The following is a 20262-nucleotide window of genomic DNA, read 5'->3' on the forward strand; positions in this document are numbered from 1 at the left end:
GACGTGCTCTGCTCCGGGCATTGCTTTCTTAGTGGTATGAGTTCCCCTATACTCTGCTTGCTTCGCTTTCCTTTTATCTCTTGCAAGATAAATGGTGGTGCAGGCCACACCCCAGGGAAACTCCCTTTACATTGGATCAGGGATGTGACTTTAGTAAGGGTGTTACAATCCCACCCTAATCTTCTTTAACATAAAATTACAATCACAAAATGGAGCACAACCACACAATACTGAGAATCATGGCCCAGCCAAATTGATACACACATTTTTGAGGGGATGTAATTCAATCCATGACAGCTGGCTCAGATCCCTTTTAGAGGTAGGTGGGGCTTAAATATATTGTTATTAAAGAGGTATGACTAATAATTATTTTAATCGTTATCATCATGAGCTTGGGTAATAACCCGATTTTATCCATTCTTGTGTTACGGTGGAGACTGAATATTCTTGTCCTCTCTTCTGAACAGCTGATAGACCTTCCCAGCTCAGAGCCAGCATTTGCTTTATGCTTCTCCTTTCCCAGGCGATTGCTCTACTGAGTCCTTCCTACTCTTAATTACTGTTTAGTGGAGGATAGCTGTCCTTCTCTGACATTACTCTCCTTGGGCAGGAATGGAACCCCTTTTCTCAACTAATTAGCAAAGAACCTTGGAGAGATGAGGGTACTTCTGCCAGTGAGTTTATAGTTCCTTTTTAGGTCTACACTAATCCTCTGCTGGAACCCCTGTCCCTTCAAGTTTTTAACACTCAAAACCAATTGCCCCTTCCTAAGCTGGTGGATGCTGAGGAGAAGCATTAAAGGATGCTTTTCCAGAAACCTGAGGGTGTCTTCCACCCCCAATCCCAGCCCTGACAGCCATTGTGTTCACAGAGCCTCCACTATTCTATCAATCCAACTGTTGAAGGGTTTGAAGTCCCTTGAGCTTCCCCAACTCTATAAATTTATCCTGCAGCTCCTCTGATGGCCTCTTCTTGAGCCATTCTTACCACCTGACTTATTGAGAAGTTCTTTAAAATATCTCTACCTATTTCTTGGTACACTGGATCCAGCTTGGCTTCGATCATATAAGTAATTTTGGGGGGTCCTGGGTCTCTATGAATTGGAATTGACTTGAAGGCAACAGGTTTGTTTTTTGGGTGGTGTGGGGCAGATTATCCCTACAGGGTGATCTCACGTTCTTGTAAAATAAAACACAGTGTCCTGAAACTATCCCTTCTTTTGCCTCCCCAACAGCCTTTGAAAATAGTTTCACAATAGCTTAACTAGCACGTGAACACTCACTCCTGGTGGAAAAGAACCAGCTGTCACCAATTTTCCCAATGACTGTCTTAGGGAGATCATTTAAATTACTGCCTTGATTTCTCAGGGATCCATTAACTGTTGCTGTCCCCATGCCAAATTATGAACAAAATTTCTTCTTCCCGTATCTGAAACAATTTCTAGTTATCTCCCAATAACTTTCTGCCTTTCATACATGTATATAATTTTATCTAGGGACGCATGACTGACCAACTAAACACTATGTTATCCACCCTCCCTTGCAGCTAGGTGTGGCGACCATTTGATTAAATTTTGGCCAGTGGGATATAAGTAGGGTGTTGTGCTTCTACTTACAACTTCTTGTCCTTAAAAGAAATGAACCACTTCTCTTTCTGCTAGCTTTCTGCTAGCTTCCTGCTAGCCAGAGTATGGACAGAATAGCAGGAGCTGGAGGATGAGATAGGAGCCATATATCAAGGATGGTAAAGTAATAAGGTAAGAGGATCCTGGGCCCTACATGACTGTGAAGTCCCGTATCAGTGTAGGGCTTTTTATACTCCAGGCTGTCATGTGAGAGAGATAAACTACCTTATCGAAGCTACTGTTATGTTGGCGTTATTACTGCAGCTAAACCAATATTCCAACTGATGAACTTTATCTGAATAGATCCATGTCAGATGGGTACTTTGCAAAAGAGACTTTTCTAAGAAAATAAGGATAGGCATTGTTGTTGTTAGTTGCCATTGAGTTGATTCTGACTCATGGCAACCCCATATGTGCAGAGTAGAACTGCTCCATAGGGTTTTCAAGGTTGTGACCTTTTAGAAGGAGATTGCCAGGTCTGTCTTCTGAGGTGCCTCTGGGTGGGTCTGAACGGCCAACCTTTCAGCTAGTAGTGGAGTGCTTAACCATTTACACCACCCAGGGTCTCCTAAGGATAAGCATAGGAAAGGAGAGAAAAAAAAAAAAAAGACGGAGCTAAAGTCAACAAACTGATAGCACAAAGTTCCTATCTGGAGAAAAGTCCAGTCTAATGACAGATCTCTCAGTTAAAACCACTTACTGGATACAGAGAACCCTGTTTCTTTTCTTAGTAGAAAGTCTCCTACTAAAAAAAGTCTTTTGTTATTGTTCTGAGGCACTTCCTCCTTATAATCTCTTCTTTGCTTTCTATCCCACCCACATGCTCTGCTTGATACTATTGGGTTACTCTAAGTTGGATTCCAAATACCTCATTTTTCTCAAGATGGACACTAAGCAGAAGAAAGCTGGGAAATGATGAAATGAGGAAAGGGTTAACTCCTCAGTGAATACACTACAGGGTTGTGGAAAACCTGAGAATTTCACAACAGTGTTTCTACAGAGACTACAGCTCAGAGATCTGGCTCATTCACATCAGTAACTAAGCCTACGAGCATTATGAAGCCTTTTAGGGTTTAAGTTCTGGAGAACCTGTGACTATACATGTCCAGTCTCTTATTAGCAAATCAGATTCAAGGCCAATGAGTTTTATGAGCCCCTGTTGAGGAGAATGAAATCAGGCTGAAGGTGATCACTCTAGAAAATGGTAAACAGATCCAGGAACTGATTAGTGATTCCTGTAAAGTTTCTGGTAGCCCTTAGGCCTTAGGACTGGAGGAAGAAAGGTTTGTAAATATTTGTCCATGCTGAATCAATTAACAGATTATCTCAGGGGACAGTATACTGAACTCAGATACCTGGAAGATTGGAGACGGGACAAGGGAGCAGGTCACAAAGGATACACTTTGAAGATCATATAATAATCAATACCAGGACCAAACCATATATTCACCCAATGCCAAGAATTTATTCTCTCTGGGATGTACTGGGTCATCATGGTTGGTTTATGAAGTACTGAAAAGTGAAAGCAGTCCTTGAAAACTGAACAAAAACAGCTTTGGTCACCCCAGATCAATGCATCACCTCCATTACTATAGGGTATGTTCACTCAACACACCACAGAAAGCTCTCAAATGGGCCTACATACAGAGAAAGTGTATTTAAGTAATTAAAATATTAGATTTTTAAATAATTTAACCAGAAACTGATGCCATTACCACTTTGAAGGGCATAAATTCCCTGAAACACTTTCTCAAACTTTCCCTGGACTGTAAGAACTAGAAGTGGGAAAATATTTCCCTGGAGTTTCTAAAATCTCAAGAAGCCATAGGCTGTGTCAGGGATAGGAGGAGAGGGAAGCTGCTGTGAGGTAGTGGGCAGGGGAGTAAAGAAGAGGTATCAAGAGCTGTGGGCAGGAGCAGCTGAGAAGAAAGCAGAGTGAACCAGTGCCTGGGGAGAGAGAAAAGGGAGAAGAAAACAGGTGCTTGCCAAAGCTCTCCAGAATGGAGAAGTATGCAGCAAGAAGCACTGATCCTGATTTTGTGCTTCACAGCCGGCTGGTAGCCCCTTGCAGTTATTTTGCAGCATGAGTTATTTTCCACAAGGTACATTGAGAGATCCTCCTATGCTGACTTTACTGCATTGCTATCAACACCTTAACAGAGCCTCCCACACTGCATTTGCCACCATCAGCTGGACGTTTCATCTTACAGCATTCATGTTGACTTCATTTGTCCTTCTAGCGTGAACCAACCAAATCTTCTTATATAAAAGTTATATATATTTATATGTGCCTAGAAAAAAAGCTGAAATGACATACACCAAACTATTTGCCATGGTTATAGGGAATGGCTTTAACCTTCTCCATACTGACTTTTTTTAAGTGACTATGTATTAGTTGGACAGTGCCAGTTCAGTGGTAGAATTCTCACCTTCCACACAGGAGACCCAGATTCAATTCCCAGCCGATGCAGCCACCACCATCTGTCGGTGGAGGCTTGCATGTTGCTCTAATGCTGAACAGGTTTCAGCAGAGCTTCCAGACTAAGATAGACTAAGAAGAAAGGCCTAGTAATCTTCTTCTGAAAAATCAACCAATGAAAACCCTTGGATAACAATGGTCCGATCCCATTGTGCGTGGGATTGGCAGACTCAACGGCAGCTAACAGTAACAAAAACAATGTATTAGTTAAAATTTTAATAAAGATATTCTTAGTTTTTGGAGCCCTGGTGGCACAGTGGTTAAGAGCTCGGATGCTAACCAAAAGGTTGGTAGTTCGAATCCACCAGCCACTCCTCGGAAACACAATGGGGCAGTTCTACTCTGTCCTGTAGGGTCACTATGAGTCGGAATAGACTTGACAGCAACAAGTCTATTCCCAGTTTTGGAGAGATAGGATTTTTTTTTGTAATGGTGTGCTGTTTTACTTTTCATCTCATACTTGCCCTTTAAGACTGACTATTGCATAGTCACAGGCTGAGGCCTTAGTAAGCTAGTGCTACAGTACTTCCTTAAACCTCGGTCTCCTACAGGTTGAGAGGCAAGGATATTAAACTACACAAGGAAGCAAACACCTTGCCCTCCCTGGCAATGACTCTGTTGTTGTTAGGTGTCCTCGAGTTGGTTCCAACTCATAGCGACCCTATGTACAATAGAACGAAACACTGCCCAGTCCTGCTCCAACCTCACAATTGTTGCTATGTTTGAGCCCATTGTTGCAGCCTCTGTATCAATACATCTCGTTGAGGGTCTTCCTCTTTTTCACTGACCCTCTACATTACCAAGCATGATGTCCTCCAGGGACATGTCCAAAGTATGTGAGATGAAGTCTCGCCATTCTCTCTTCTAAGGAGCATTCTGGCTGTACTTTTTCCAAAATAGATTTGTTCCTTCTTCTGGCAGTCCATGGTATATTCAGTATTCTTTGCCAACACCATAATTCAAAGGCATCAACTCTTCTTTGGTCTTCCTTATTCATTGTCCAGCTTTCGCATGCATATGAGATGATTGAAAACACCATGGCTTGGGTCAGGTGCGCCATAGTCCTTAAAGTGGCATCTTTACTTTTTAATACTTTAAAAAGGCCTTTTGCAGCAAATGAGTGGTGGCTGAATCTGTGGATGTTGTTGTGGTTAAGTGTCGTCAAGTGAATGCTGACTCAGAGTGAACCCATGTGAAAGAATAAAACTGCCCCATACGGTTTTCTAGGCTGTAATCTTTACAGAAGCAGATCACCATGTCTTTCTCCCACGGAGTTGCTGGGTGGGTTCAAACCGCCAAACTTTCAGTTAACTGTTGGCCAAACACTTAACCATTATACCACTGAAGAGGCTGCACAGGCCCGGCTCACTATTGTTGACTCCCTGTTGCTGACCGCCACACTGTCTCGGGATCTTGTTTTTCCCTCCAGTTCCAGTCTCCACAAAAGGTTTAAGATGAACCAATGTTCCTCCTTGGAGGGTGGAAAACAAGTGATAATGATATAAGAATGACAAACCAAACAAAGCACCCAACCTGGGACAAGAAAACCAGGATGTCGCCAGATAACCCCGAGAAAAGATTAACTCATCTGGGCTGTGACCATATCAAGGGGGAACTAACACAAACTTCTAAGACCCATAATCCTGCCCCTATAAAAGCCTTCAGCTGATTTCCAGTGGGGGAGACGGGTTTGTTTTGCAGGAATCTATTCCCCTCTGTCTCCTATATATCAATATATAATAAAACCTTGCTGCCCACCTCACTCCTGTCTCAGAATTGGCTATTGCAGCAGGTGGCTCCAATCCACATTATTGTGGTAACACCACCCGGGCTCCTGAATCTGTGGATCCAAAAAACCCATTGCTCATAGTGACCCGAAAGCACAGAGTAGAGCTGCCTCATAGGCTTTCCAAGATTGTAAATCTTTATGGAAGCAGACTGCCACATTTTTTTCCCGCAAAGCGGCTGGTGGGTTCGAGCCGCTGAACTTTTGGTTAGCAGCTGAGGGCTTTAACCACTGTGCCACCAGGGCTCCTTGAATCTATGGATAGAAACTTGAAATTCACTAAAAGAAACCAGAGTGAGCAGAGACAGGTATTTCTTTAGGACCAGCGATTGATAAACAGCATCTAATTGACTTTAATTGATATATAAACATGAATCACCAAAGGCCAGAGTCTCTGCCCTCCTCCCTAAATCCACGGTTACCAGATCCAGCTTTATCCTGGCTCAGAGCTTCTCCGGTACAGAGCCAGTCCCAGGTGCCCCTTTGAGATAACAATACTGTCTCCTAAAACAAACAGCTGTTCTTTCCACACAAAGACCTTCAATGTTTCCTCCATCAACAAAAGGCTACTGCCATCCGCCAAAAAGACAAAAGGCTGGAAGCCCTTTCAAAAGTATCATGATATGTATATGTGGTGGTGGTGATGGAGGAAAGGCAGGAAGATCATTCTCCAGCATTTGCTATGCTGAGGAATACCTGGGGCAGGACCAACTCCACCCATCAGGGATGGTTCTGAATGACCAATCATTCCTGAACTATTTATAATAACAATATTAACAGTGTCCTAATCTGTGGAAGGGAAATAATAAAAAATATCTATCCCTCACAGGATTGTTGTTGGGATCAAATGAGATAATAAGTGTAAAATCTCTTTGTATGCTTTAACAGGCTACACAATTGATAGTAGGGGCTATTATTAGAAGACTGATGCTTCACCCACATTGTCTGCATAAAAAAGATAGCTCCACTTTAACCGGATGAGACTCCAAATAGCCCTGGTTCTAAGTCTGCTTAGTTCCTAGAACAAAGCATGTTGTTGTTGCTGTTAGCTGCCATGGACTGGGCCCAGACTCATGGTGACCCTGAGTCACGGCGATCTCATGTACAATGGGATTGGACCCTTGTGATCCATAGGGTTTTCAATGGCTAATTTTCTGAAGTAGATCGCCAGGCCTTCTTCCTAGTCTGACTTAGTCTGGAAGCTCCGCTGAAACTTGTTCAGCTTCATAGCAATGCCCAAGCCTCTACTGACAGATGAGTGGTGGCTGCACATGAGGTGCTTTGGCTGGGAATCACTGTCTGCCACATGAAAGGTGAGAATTCTACCAGTGAACCACCATTGTCCCCTAGAATAGAGCAAAAGGCAGAAGAAATCAGTATGGCTGACCACTATAGTTTACTAGGGCCCATCCTAGGCCAAATTGCTGTTAGGTAATGCCTAACTTTGTTGACTATTCTTTCCACCCCCAGGAAACCAGATCCTAGAAATGAGACCCCAAGTGGTTGGTCCTCCACCTAGGATCAAACGATCCGAGCTACATCTACCATCCCTTCTCCTCATCCCTCTTAAAATATATATTTCTTATACAATTTACAGAAAAATAAATACAAATAGTAAATTAAAACATGAGAAAACTGCGCATCCTCACTAGTAATCAGAGAATAAATTAAGGCCAAATTGTACCATTTGCTATTTATTTAATAATAAAAATTATAAATGAGAATATCCCATGTTGATGAGGTTGTGTCAAAATTGGTATGATCTTACAGCACTTGTGATATAATAAATTTGTATAATCCTTTAGAGAGGCATAATGACAACACATAGCAAGTACTAAAGAGGTATTACTATCTTTTGGCCTAGTGGTCCCTCTCCATGGAATTTGCCAAGGAAACAATTCAACAAAAGTGAAAAAGCAGCAGCCATAGATATATTTATCATAATAGGCAAATAAGAAAAATGTTTTTGTGGTATGACTGTAGTCATTAAAATGAAAATATAAAAATCACTTAGAATTATGAGAAAATGTTTATCATGAGGAGCCCTGGTGGCACAGTGGGTAAGTGTTTGGCTGCTAACCAAAAGGTCGGCAGTTCGAATCCACCAGCTACTCCTTAGAAACCCTATGGGGCAGTTCTACTCTGTTCCATAGGGTCCCTATGAATGGGAAACGACTCAACGGCAATAGGTTTGGTTTATGACGTCATTATAAGTGAAAGTGTATAATATGATGCAACTGGGTAAAATATGTATACGTATGGATAAGGTCTGGTATTATGAAAAAGTGGAAATATCTTTGGTGTAGTGGTGAACTTTGGGTGAATTATATTTCAAAATGTTCTTTAATGTTTTTATATCATCTTTTACATAAAGCAGTTAAAAGAGAGAAAAATGATCAGCTGGTAGAATTCTTTCAAAATCCTCCTTCTGTTAGGGTACGGCAAAGTTATTCTTGCTAAGGTGTTGATGAGTGTTAGTAAATTAATGTGTAATATATTTGCACATAGAGAGAATCTAGTGACCAAGAGCCTCAGAATATGAGTCAAGCAAACAGTTGCTGAATTAGGTTCCTGCCAGTGCCAGTTACTTGCTGTGTGGCCTTGGGCAAGATATTTAATCATTACCAAATTATTTTTTGCTTTAAGATTTTGTAGATATAATGTTTTGTCACTAATGGAATACATGCTGAATAAGTGAATGTTTTTAATTTTTTGTTAGGTATGATGGATTTTGATAAACATTATGTGGGACATATATGTCCCAATGGACTCTGGTAGTAGGATAGGTGGGATGAAGCATGGGAAAATATTCACTTCAACATGGTAGATGTAGCTTGGCGCATTTGACCCTAGGCGGAGGACCAACCACCTGGGGTCTCATTTCTAGGATCTGGTTTCCTGGGGGTGGAAAGAATAGTCAACAAAGTTAGGTATTACCTAAACCTAACCCTGAATGCTGCATCTTCCCAAAAACACACAGGAAACAGTAAATATACTTACAAGCCTTATCTTGCTGTACAGAAACCAAAAAAAACAAAAGTTTTATACTATCACTCCTCCAGGATGTACCACCTCATACAATAGCCTCTCAATACAACAATATGTCTCTAACTAACTTTCCTCTGTTTTACGTAGTTATGCAAGTAAGTACCCACCCCAATGCCAACAGGTGCTATACATGGGAGAAAACTTTCCCAAGAAACCCCAGAGGCAGAAAATGTAAGTGGTACTCATATGTACCACGGGTTACACAAGAGTTAACAACAACAAAGCTAAGCCTTTCCTGATTTGTAAAATGGGGATGATGGTGGTACCAATTTCACAGAGGCATTGGGAATATTCAGTGAGATAATATACATAGCATTGTGCCAGGTATGTTGAAAAATTACTCAATAAATGTTTGTGCTGTTATTAATAATAATGCTAATGATGATGACGGTGGTGGTGATAAACTGAGACCTTCTGGACACAATACCTTAACTTAAAGATCTAGCATCAGAAGTGAAGATTTTGATGCTGTTCAAATGATGTTGTTGTTGTGTGCTATCTGGTCAATTCTGACTCATAGTGACCCCATGTGACAGAGTAGAACTGCCCCATAGGGTTTTCTTGACTCTAATCTTTATGGTTGCTATGAGTCAGAACTGACTCAATGGCACTGGTTTGGTTTTGGTTTTTTAATCTTTATGGGAGCACATGGCCAGGTCTTTCTTCCACAGAGTTGCTGGGTGGGTTCGAACCGTCAACCTTTCATTTAGCAGCTGAGTGCTTAACTGTTGTGCCACCAGCAGAGCTCCTTGTACTACCCCTATATGCAGAGCCAACGACAAACCTTGAAAGGTATTTTTTACAACCAGTCCAGAGTACCAAGTGAGTGTTTTAATACAAAACTAATACAAAGATAATTGCTACCAGTGAATGTGTTAGATTCTTTATACATGTTATCTTCGTAAGATAGTATTATTATCCTTGTTTTATTACCAAGGATATGTCCAAGATCACATAGACAGTAACCGGAAGAGCTAGGATTTTGATTCAGTTTGTCTGACTCTGGTTTTCTTATCTTTCCACTATGCTACAGTGTTTGCCCCAATACGAAAGATCTGCACCCAGTCACGGGAACTGACAGGGAAGAAAGATACTTGCCAAGGTTCGTGGGCAACGACATCTCACTCAAGCTATTTGAGGACAGCATTCTGACAGAACAACACACCAGCCACCTTGCTTTGTGCCACACTCTAGGGCCAGGATTACATTCTCCTTAAGCTTAGGAGAGCTTAGTCAGGATACTGATTAGCAAAATTAAGCAGGTCTAGTTCAGTGTTTCTCAGTCTTTTTTCTTGTCATCTGCCTTCTCACCCAACCCCCCAGGCTCTTTAGATATTTTCTTCCTAACCTGCTCCTCCAACTAAATTGTAATATCACAGATATATTCTCCATCTGTTCGTGTACTGTGGCCCTTTGGAGGGCCACAAACCATTGTAAGATCTAAGATCAAGAAACAATTTTCACTCCCTTGGGGGTTATATCACCCTCTTTGAGAATGCATAGTCTAGCTGCAAATGGCCAGAGCTCAGGGAGGTTGATAGGGAGCTGAGGCCACATAGAGGTGAGGCCAGGACTGTGGAGAGCACCAAAGTGGCCCTATAGAGACTATGCCTAGAGCTCAATGTTGCCTAAAGATTTGCCAGAAAGAAGGAAGAGACAGGAAGAGGATGGGGGTGAGGAAACTAGGATTAGTCTTTTACTATACGTTGTAGGAACTATCAGAATGTAAACCAAAAAACCAAACCCACTGCTGTTGAGTCAATTCCAACTCATAGCAACCCTATAGGACAGAGTGGAACTGTCCTGGAGCAGCTGGTAGATTCAAACTGCTGACCTTTTGGTTAGTTTGAACTGTTGACCTTTTGGTTAGCAGCTGTAGCTCTTTAACCACTACGCTACCGGGGTTCCTATTAGAATGTGAAGGCCTCTAAATTCTGTTTTATAGGTAAGTTCTTGCGGAGGCTGGCACTTAGTGGGTGGGGACTTCAGTTCTCAAGGTCAAAGGCAGTTAATGGCTCTCTTGGTTATCTAGTGCTGCTGTAACAGAAATATCACCAGTGGGTGGCTTTAACAAACAAAAATTTATTTTCTCACAGTTTAGGAGGCTAGAAGTCCAAATTCAAGGTGCCAGCTCTAGGGGAAGGCTTTTCCTCTCTGTCGGCTCTGGAGGAAGGTCCTTGTCTCTTTGAGCTGTCCTTGGGTGATCTTCACATGGCTTAGCATTTCTCTTCCCTCACCTTCACCTCTGCTCACTTGTTTAATCTGTTTTATATCTCGAAAGAGATTGACTCAAGATACACCCTACAACACTACACTAATCCTGCCTTATTAACATAACAAAGACAACCCATTCCCAAAGGGATTATATCCACAGGCATAGAGGTTAGGATTTACAACACATATTTTGGGGAGATATAATTCAATCCATACCAATGATGATTTCAAGGTCTTTACTAACAGCCCAATATCTTCAGAGGTTTACAGGCATCGGGTTAATACTCTCTTCCTCACCCCCCATCAGGGGTTGGGTTCACGACACTACAGTTTAGTTTTGTGGCGTCTGTTGTGAATTGAAGATAATAATAGGTATGACTTACCATGTGCCAGAGTCTGATTTAAGCATGTTGTTGTGTGTCGTCAAGTCAATTTCGACTCAGAGCAACCCTATAAGACAGAGTAGAACTGCCCCATAGGGTTTCCCAGGATGTAATCTTTAAGAAAGCAGACCACAAGGTCTTTTCTCTCGTGGAGCCACTGGTGGGTTCAAACTGGTGAACTTTCTGTTAGCAGCTGAATGCTTAACCTGTGTGCCACCAGGGCTGCTTGATTTAAGCATATTAGTGGGCTATTTTATTTAATCCTCACAATTATCCAAGGCTAAGAGAGGTTAGCAAAGTTGCCCAGGACCACAGAGCTGACAATTGGCAGTACCAGTTCTTGAACCCAGACAGTCTGACTTCAGAGCCCTAGTGCTTAATTGTTTCAGTGGTCCTTATAAGGTTGTTGTGAGGGTTAAATAAGATAGCTCATTAATATGCTTAGCAAAGGAATATCGTCTTTCCTAATCAGCCTTCCCAGAGATACCTTTTTGATCCAAGGTCTATGTGTTTATCATCTCCTAAGAATTACAAGAACTCAAAATTTATCACGTCACTCCTATGCTTATAACCCTTCAATGGTACTCCCCCACCACAGCACTCAGAATAAAGTCCAAATTCCTTATAGTTGCTTATAAGGCCATTCATTATATGCCCCTGCTTATATCCCCAGCCTCATCTTTTACCACTTTGCTCCTCAAACTCTCCATTCCAGCCACACGGATGTATTTAGTCCCACTTCACTGTGGCCTCTGTCATCTCTGGGCCTTGGCAGATATTGTTCTCTTTTCCTGGAAATTCCCTCCTCTTCAACTCCCTTTCAAGGGGATAAATATTCCTCATCTTTCAGGTTCTAGCTCAGACATCACTTCCTCTGCATGTTCTCATACAAAAAAAAAACAAAAACAAAAACCCAAACCCATTGCCGTCGAGTCAACTCATAGCGACCCTGTAGGACAAAGTAGAACTGCCCCATAGGGTTTCCAAGGCCGTAAATCCTTTTTCTTTTTTTTCATACTTTAGATGAAGGTTTACAGAACAAACTAGCTTCTCATTAAGCAATTAGTACACATATTGTTTTGTGACACTGGTTACCAACCCCACGACATGTCAACACTCTCCCTTCTTGACCTTGCGTTCCCTATTACCAGCTTTTCTGTCCCCACCTGCCTTCTCATCCTTGCCCCTGGGCTGATGTGCCCCTTTAGTGTTGTTCTGTTTTATGGGCATGTCTAATCTTTGGCTGAAGGGTGAACCTCAGGAATGACTTCATTACTAAGCTAAAAGTTGTCCAGGAGCCATGCTTTGGGGGTTTCTCCAGTCTCTGTCAGGCCAGTAAGTCCATCTTTTGTTTGTTTTTTTTGAGTTAGAATTTTGTTCGACATTTTTCTCCAGCTCTGTCCAGGACCCTCTATTGTGATCCTTGTCAGAGCAGCCAGTGGTGGTAGCCAGACACTATCTAGTTGCGCTTGACTCTGTCTGGTGGAGGCTGTGGTAGTTGTGGTCCATTAGTCCTTTGGACTAATCTTTCCCTTGTGTCTTTGGTTTTCTTCATTCTTCCTTACTTCAGATGGGGTGAGATCAGTGGAGGATCTTAGATGGCCACTCACAAGCTTTTAAGACCCCAGATGTTACTTACCAAAGTAGAGAGTAGAACATTTTCTTTACAAACTATGTTATGGCAGTTGAGCTAGACGTTCCCCGAGACCATGGTCCCCACAGCCCTCGGCCCAGTAATTCGGTCCCTCAGGGAGTTTGGATGTGTCTATGGAACTTCCATGACCTTGCCAAGGCCGTAAATCTTTACAGAAGCAGACTGCCACATCTTTCTCCCACTGAGTAATCTTTCAGTTAGCAGCCGAGTACTTAACCACTGCATCACCAGGGCTCCTTGCATCTCCTCATAGACCCCCCAAATATGGATACAATGGAGAAAATAGTATCACCACACTACTCTGTACTTCTCAGATTGCCTGCGGAGTATTTGTCCAGTACTGGGAGTCATGAAGACCAGGTCTGAAGACAGGCAACCAGGGTTGTGCACGTTCTGAAATAATTTTTACTATATGCCAGGCACTGAGTGAATGACTTAGTAGATATTATCTCATGTAATCTTACACAATCCTATTGAATTTGGTAGGCACAGATGAGGAAACTGAAACCCTATTGAATTTGGTAGGTACAGATGAGGAAACAAACTCAGAGAAGTTAAGCAACTTGCTCAAGTTCCCTCAACTGGTACATGGCAGAGCCTGGTATTTGAACCCAAGTCTGTGTAAATTCAGAGTCCATGCTTTCAATCTCTGCATAATACCACCTCTGAAAACCATATTATCATGACTGATTTATTGAGAAAATTGAATTTCTTTAACCTGGAGAACAGGTGACCAAGGAGAAACACAATAGCTACATTCAAACAGTGAAAGTGTTGTCACATACTGCTTCAGAGAATAACAAGGAAGTAGATGACTCAATAGAAGAAATAAAGTTCTAAAGAGTAGAAGGTGAGTCCATTGAGGGGAAAGGTCTAAGTATCAGTCATCTCTGTATCCCTCAGTCCAACATTTGGAAGAGAAGAGGGGGCTTCACAGGCATCTGGTGACTGAAGGAAGGAAACAGAGCTTCCCAACAGTAATGGGTTTCCCTGTGAAACAGTGAAATCCTCATCAATATTCCCCAGTCTGAGGCTGGTTGGCCACCTGACAAGGCACCATAGGAAGGATCACAGGGGGGATGGCTGCACCTTCTCTATCTTTGAACCAGATGCCCTTGAAAGCCCCTGGCTGCTCAGTGATTCTATAATTATTGGCTGAGTCCATGACTCAGGCTTTGGCAAATCCCAAACTGTCCGGCATTCACCAGTGCACTGAGATCTCATAAGGTAGAGAATATGATTGATTGGGCTTCTGTGCTTCCAGAATCCAAGCTTCCACACCTTCCAGCCCCATTAAGAGGAATCAGAAATGGTTTACTGTAACTCTAGGGGGTTAGAAACCTCCCAATCCTCTTCCAAAGGCTAATCTGGAAATAGAGACATTTGAGTCATTTAGAAAGAAAGGATCTTTGCCTGTGAGTTTCAGCTGCTGTCATGGGATCTGAAAAAGGAGAGGAGCACTCCTTCCTAGCAGATGGTTAAGGGAAAAAAAATCAATGTCCACAAATGAATTCCTGACAGTCATTTGCTGAAAGGAATCGAATGGGCCCCACAAAATGTTCACTTGGTCTGCTGTTGTTCCCCACATGCCCCGATTCCTTTCATTCTATGCCGAGTGACTGGCAGATACTCAGAACTGCCTCCTATCTCCAGCACAGAGTGAGTCCCATCAGAGTATATCCAGGGACAAGTGCTTTCTGCTCAGCTTTCCCAGAGGGCAAATATGGGTGGGTCATAAGGATGATGAACTCTCCTGTCGACACTTAATGTTAACAGACTTTCAGATTCTACTTTCAAAAGATTCATGTACCCTAAAAGAAACAGAATCTTCTGTAAGGTAAAAAGCACCCAGTAACAGGAGATACCTTAGTTATATGTTCCAATCTACAGCTTTAATCAATACCCACGTGTCATGGATTGAATTGTGTCCCCCCAAAATATCTGTCAACTTGGCTGGGTCATGATTCTCAGTATTGTACGATTGTGTACGATTTTGTAATCTGATGTGATTTCCATAAGTGTAGTAAACTCTATCACTATGATGTAATAAGATGGATTAGCGGCAGTTATACTGATGAGGTTTACAAGATTAGATAGTGTCTTAAGCCAATCTCTTCTGAGATATAAAAGAGAGAAGCGAGCAGAGACACATGGGGATCTCATATCACTAAGAAAGTAGTGCTGGGAGCACAGCGCATCCTTTGGACCTGAGGCTCCTGCGCAGAGAGTCTCCCAGATCAAGGGAAGATTGACAACATGGACCTTCCTCCAGATCCAACAGAGTAAGTGTTCCCTTGGAGCTGATGCCCTGAGTTTGGACTTGTAGCCTACTGGACTGTAAGAGAATAAACTCTTTGTTGAAGCCATTCACTTGTGATATTTTTGTTATAGCAGCACTAGATGACCAAGACACCATGTATACACACAAGTCTATTAAACTAGCCAAACTTTGCTTGTTGCACACGTTTTTAAAGAAGTAATTAACTGATTACAGAGTGGCACCTTCCTGTCTCTAGGCCTCAAAGTATCTGGTCCAACTGCATTATTATTATCTACAGTTTTTTATTAGACTTTATGCTTCCATGGTTCATCCTTCTATATTTCATCTGCTTCTCTTAACTTAAAGACCAAACTTTCCCGGTTTGTGTCTACAGCTAGAGCTTCAGATAAGTTTCCCTCAACTGCCTTTGACTTAGTGCTCTCTTACATGGATCTCAGAGGGATCTTAACTGTGTTCACCACCACCCCACCAATTGTATCTCTAACCCTTTTAACACTGATCTGAGCTCTAAGGTCTCCTGAATCTTTTTCTTGCTGCTTCTAAAGAAATGTGGATCTGACGTAGTACAATAAGTTTGTGAAGCCCATCAAAACTTTTTTTTTTCCCCAAACAAAGGAATGGTCTCTACTCTTTGGGTAAAAGCTTCCACCTGCCAAAAGAAAACAATGGCTGCTGATAGATGTCAATAACTTAAATTTAAAAACTGGGCTCCCCTTGCAATCCTTGACAAAGTAAATTTTATTAACAGCTTTCTAACAATCTGCCTTCTGCTGAACTCAATGGCAAGTTCTTTTTATAACAAAATATCTTAAGCTGAAGAGATAATAAATAGGATTTGAATATTGATTTAAAGTTCCTAGGACATAACTTGCTTACACAGATGGATGCTGTCCCCACAGATGTTGCCAGTGGAAATGTGTACACAGATGTTGCTCACATAGATGCTTCTCACAGACAGATGTACACAAAGACAGATGTTACTCACATAGACAGATGTCCACCAGGAACACGATATACACCAAAAGCTCCCGCAGGGTGGTCTTGACATAAAGTTCCGGGTTCTCAGCTGTGTTCTCAGTCAGAGTTGTTCCCCACAGTCCTAAGAGCATTGGAGAGATGCCCAGGGTCCCCTGACAACACAGTCCCTCCCAGTTATCGCCACCTATCTGTCCCTGAACTCTACCTCCATTTTGACTCCAGCCCTTTTCCCTACCCATCACTTTACCCTTGACTGAATCTGGCTACTCTAACCACACCTGTGTCTGCCCTCCTCCATCAAGCTCCCTGAGAAAAAACATCCTAGGTAGAGGCATGGGTCGAGGAGAATAAAGGAATGAAAAGGAGGCACTTGCTCCAGGCGGAGCAGTCCAGGATATCATAATGCCCGTGTCCTCCCTCAGACTAGCTCCACATACCTCTCTGAACCCCCAAGTGATAACCACACCAGGCTTCTCCATTGGGAGACCAGTAGATTGTGTTCCAGGGACATACAGCTCTAATGCAGACAAGTCACAAACCAAAAACCTACACTGAGATTTCACTCTTCTTTGGGTCATAATTCCCCCTAAATGCTTTTGCTGACCCCTTCTTCCTACTCCAATATCCCAGGAGAACCTTCCCCCTACCAGGTACCTCTGACACTTCGACGGATATGGAGGCAGCAGCTGGACACTAGGGTCCTGTGTGCCTTCTCCTGGGGTCCATCTTCAGGCATCTTGGGTTGAGGCTGGGGGGGGACCACACTGGAGATGGTGCAGATCCTCTGTGTCCCATATGGAGAAGGGGGACTGCTGTAGGCAGGATTTTCCCAGGCTCCGTTCCCCAGATTTTGCAGTTCCTGCCCTTCAGGACTTTCCATAGCATTCATGGGGAATGAAGTGGAGGACCTGGCACCCCAGGTGCCCACTCTCACCTGGAGAAAGAGCAGGCTACTAGAGGCACAGCCCAGCCAAGCCAGCAGAGGGCAAAGGAAAGGGAGTCTGACAGCAGCTGGTCTCACACAGCCTCTGTCTCCTGTCCTTTTGTAGGGGGAATCTGTGCTGGCTGGGGGAAGGGAGAGGTAGAGGAGGAGGGGCAAGGAATGACCATCAATCCTGTCAGGAGCTCTCTCTCTCCCCCTCTTGCTGCAAGTCCCAAGGGACAGAAGAAAGAAAGTGGGAGGGAACTAGGAGGCAGGGGTTTGAAGAGGGGAAAGATGGGAGTGTAGAGATGGGGGTTGAAGGAAGAGTGGGTGAAAGAGGTAAAGGCTGGGGGTGGTGCTGCTTGCAGATGGGCCTGGTGGGGGGCTGGTCCAGTGGTCAGACAGAAGAGGTGATGAAACAGCAATGGGAGGAGCTGCAAAAGAAGGAGGCTGGGGGACTCCATTGTGGGCCTGAGCTAATTTCCACTAAAAGCTCCTGAAAGGGCCAACATGGATTGTGGTGGGGACCAAGGCCAGGAACGGGAGACTGAACTGTGCCGCCTCCCTACCAGAAGCAGTGTTGGAGCTCCTTTAATGTCTCACCTTGAGCTGTCCCCAGGCGGAGTGGAGAAGGGGGTTCCCTTCCCTCACTCCACCCTCATTGCTGGGGGAAAAGGATGGTGGCAGGAGGATCCCCTGTCTCATACACATAAAAGACAGGTCTCTGACCCCTGATGGGGAAGGGGGAAGGACTGCAGAGCTCCAGGCTGTCTGTGTCCTTTTTCCTGAAGTTTGTCCTTCCATGGCTTATGGGTGAGGTATACCAATAGAAGGCTGTTCCTTAAGTGTGTGGGGCTCAGCCTAGGAAAAAGGCTAAGTCCTGATTGAGAGGATAAGCCAGAAAGCAAAAGGCAAGGACAATGACTTGGGGCACCTTAAGGGGAGTGGATATCTGGACTCAGGTTAGCTGGCAACCTTATCTCATGTCTCTGCTTAGTACTGGGCCTAGAATGGCGAGCTTGAGCACAAAATAGAAATGTAAATTAGGTTGAATCTGCTTTCTTTCTAATCTCAGGTCTCTGAATTCAAACCCTGGTATGCCCAGGTCTGACTTCTGATCACCTGCCCTGACTCACCTACAGGCATGGGCTGTGCCTTAGAATGGGGCTGGTCCCACAACAGCTGGTAGTATATCCTTCAGTCCCTTATCCTTGATGGCTGGTAGAGAAGCTGTCCTCTCTCCAACTCCTGGATCTCCATCTGTTTCTGTTGTTGTTAGTTGCCATTAAGTCGATTCCAACTCATGGTGACCCCATGTGTGCAGAGTAGAACCGCTCCGTAGGGTTTTCAAGGCTGTGAACTTTTGGAAATAGGTCAGCAGACCTGTCTTCTGGGGTGAGTTTGAACTGCCAACCTTTTGGCTAGTAGTCAAGCACTTAACTGTCTGCGCCACCTAGGTACACCCAGGCTCTCCACCTAGGGCTACTCTATTGCTTCAGTGGCCCGAAGTCCACCTTCATGTTGGGTGAAACATCAGCCTGGTTGAACTCACCTGTCTTGAGTGTCCCCATAAGGAAATACTGATCCCAGACAATCTAGGGCTGAGCTCAGCTCCTTGATAAATAAGTGTACCCCAACTTCTCAGACTGGGTTGAAAAAGCAGCTCCCCCCTCCCCCGCCCCAGGGTCTGCATAGCTCTCCTGCCCCAGGCCCAGATACTACAAAGAGAATGAACTCAGGACGCTCGTTAAGTCTTCCTGATGGAGTAGGAACCCATCTTTCCATTTTATACAACAGTAAGACACACTTCACGGAGACCTTATGTATTAGAGTAGAACTGCTCCACAGGGTTTCCTAGGCTGTAATCTTTACAAACGCAGATCACCTTTCTTCCACAGCGCCTCTGAGTGTCTTCAAACAGCCAACCTTTAGGTTAGTTGTTGCTGTTGTTAGGTGCTGTCAAGTAGATTATGACTCATAGTGACCCCCATGTGACACAGTAGAACTGCCCCACAGGTTTTCCTAGGCTGTAATCTTTGTCTTTCTCCCACGGAGTCAACGGGCGAGTCAGTAGTCAAGTGCAAACCGTTTGCACTACCCAGGGACATGGGGTGACCAAGAGTTAGAATTGACTCAACAGTAATGGGGTTGGTTTTTTGTTTGTTTGTTTAAGACACAGTTCAAGGTATTTGTTTTTTGGGGAAGAAGAAGGATAAGAAATTTTGCCAGTATTGGCTGTCTTGTGTTAAAACAGCTGAAGGTGAAGGAAAGGAAGCTTTTGCCTCTTAACCAACCAGCTTTTCAAACAATTGCAAAAGGCCCGTTGGCTTGCAAAACTGGACCTAAGGATGGGGTTGATGAACAGAAAGCTAACAGTCTGTTCCAGAGAAGTGGAGCAAGGAACAGGAAATAGTTACTTTCTTTTTTTTTTTTCATTTTTTTCCATACAAAAATTTATACATACTGTGTTATGTGACTCTAATTGCTCTCCCCATACTGCGACAGCACACTCCTCCTTTCCACCCAATTCCCCATGTCCATTTAACAAGCTCCTAACCCTCTCTGCCTTCCCATCTCACCTCCAGAGAGAAGCTGCCCGTTTAGTCTCTCGTATCTACTTGAGCTAAGAGACACACTCCTCACGAATGTCATTTTATGTCCCACAGTCAAGTCCAATCCCTGTCTGAAGAGTTGGCCTTGGAAATTGTTTTAGCTCTGGGCTGATAGAGAATCCAGGAGCCATGCTTTCCGGGGTTCCTTCAGTCTCAGTCAGACCATTAAGTCTGGTCTTTTTACTAGAGTTTGAGTTCTGCACCCCACCTTACTCCTGCTCCATCTGGGACTCTCTGTTGTGTTCCCTGTCAGGGCAGTCATTGGTGGTAGCCAGGCACCA

General features: G+C 43.5%; 1 protein-coding gene across 1 annotated transcript in view; it reads right to left on the reverse strand.

Annotated features, from left to right (window-relative positions):
* The window catches only part of PKD2L1 (polycystin 2 like 1, transient receptor potential cation channel), a 48134-nt gene extending 30419 nt beyond the window's left edge, over positions 1–17715 (reverse strand). The window contains exons 1-2 of the mRNA XM_004370140.2: positions 17102–17715; positions 16455–16568 (exon numbers count right to left, since the gene is read on the reverse strand). Coding sequence (XP_004370197.1) covers positions 16455–16568; positions 17102–17336 — 349 coding nt within the window. The 5' untranslated portion in view covers positions 17337–17715. The remainder of the gene's footprint in view (positions 1–16454; positions 16569–17101) is intronic.
* Positions 17716–20262: the final 2547 nt, after the last annotated feature.

This window comes from Trichechus manatus, unplaced genomic scaffold (genome assembly GCF_000243295.1).
Source record: "Trichechus manatus latirostris isolate Lorelei unplaced genomic scaffold, TriManLat1.0 scaffold00007, whole genome shotgun sequence".
Classification (NCBI taxonomy): Eukaryota; Metazoa; Chordata; class Mammalia; order Sirenia; family Trichechidae; genus Trichechus; species Trichechus manatus.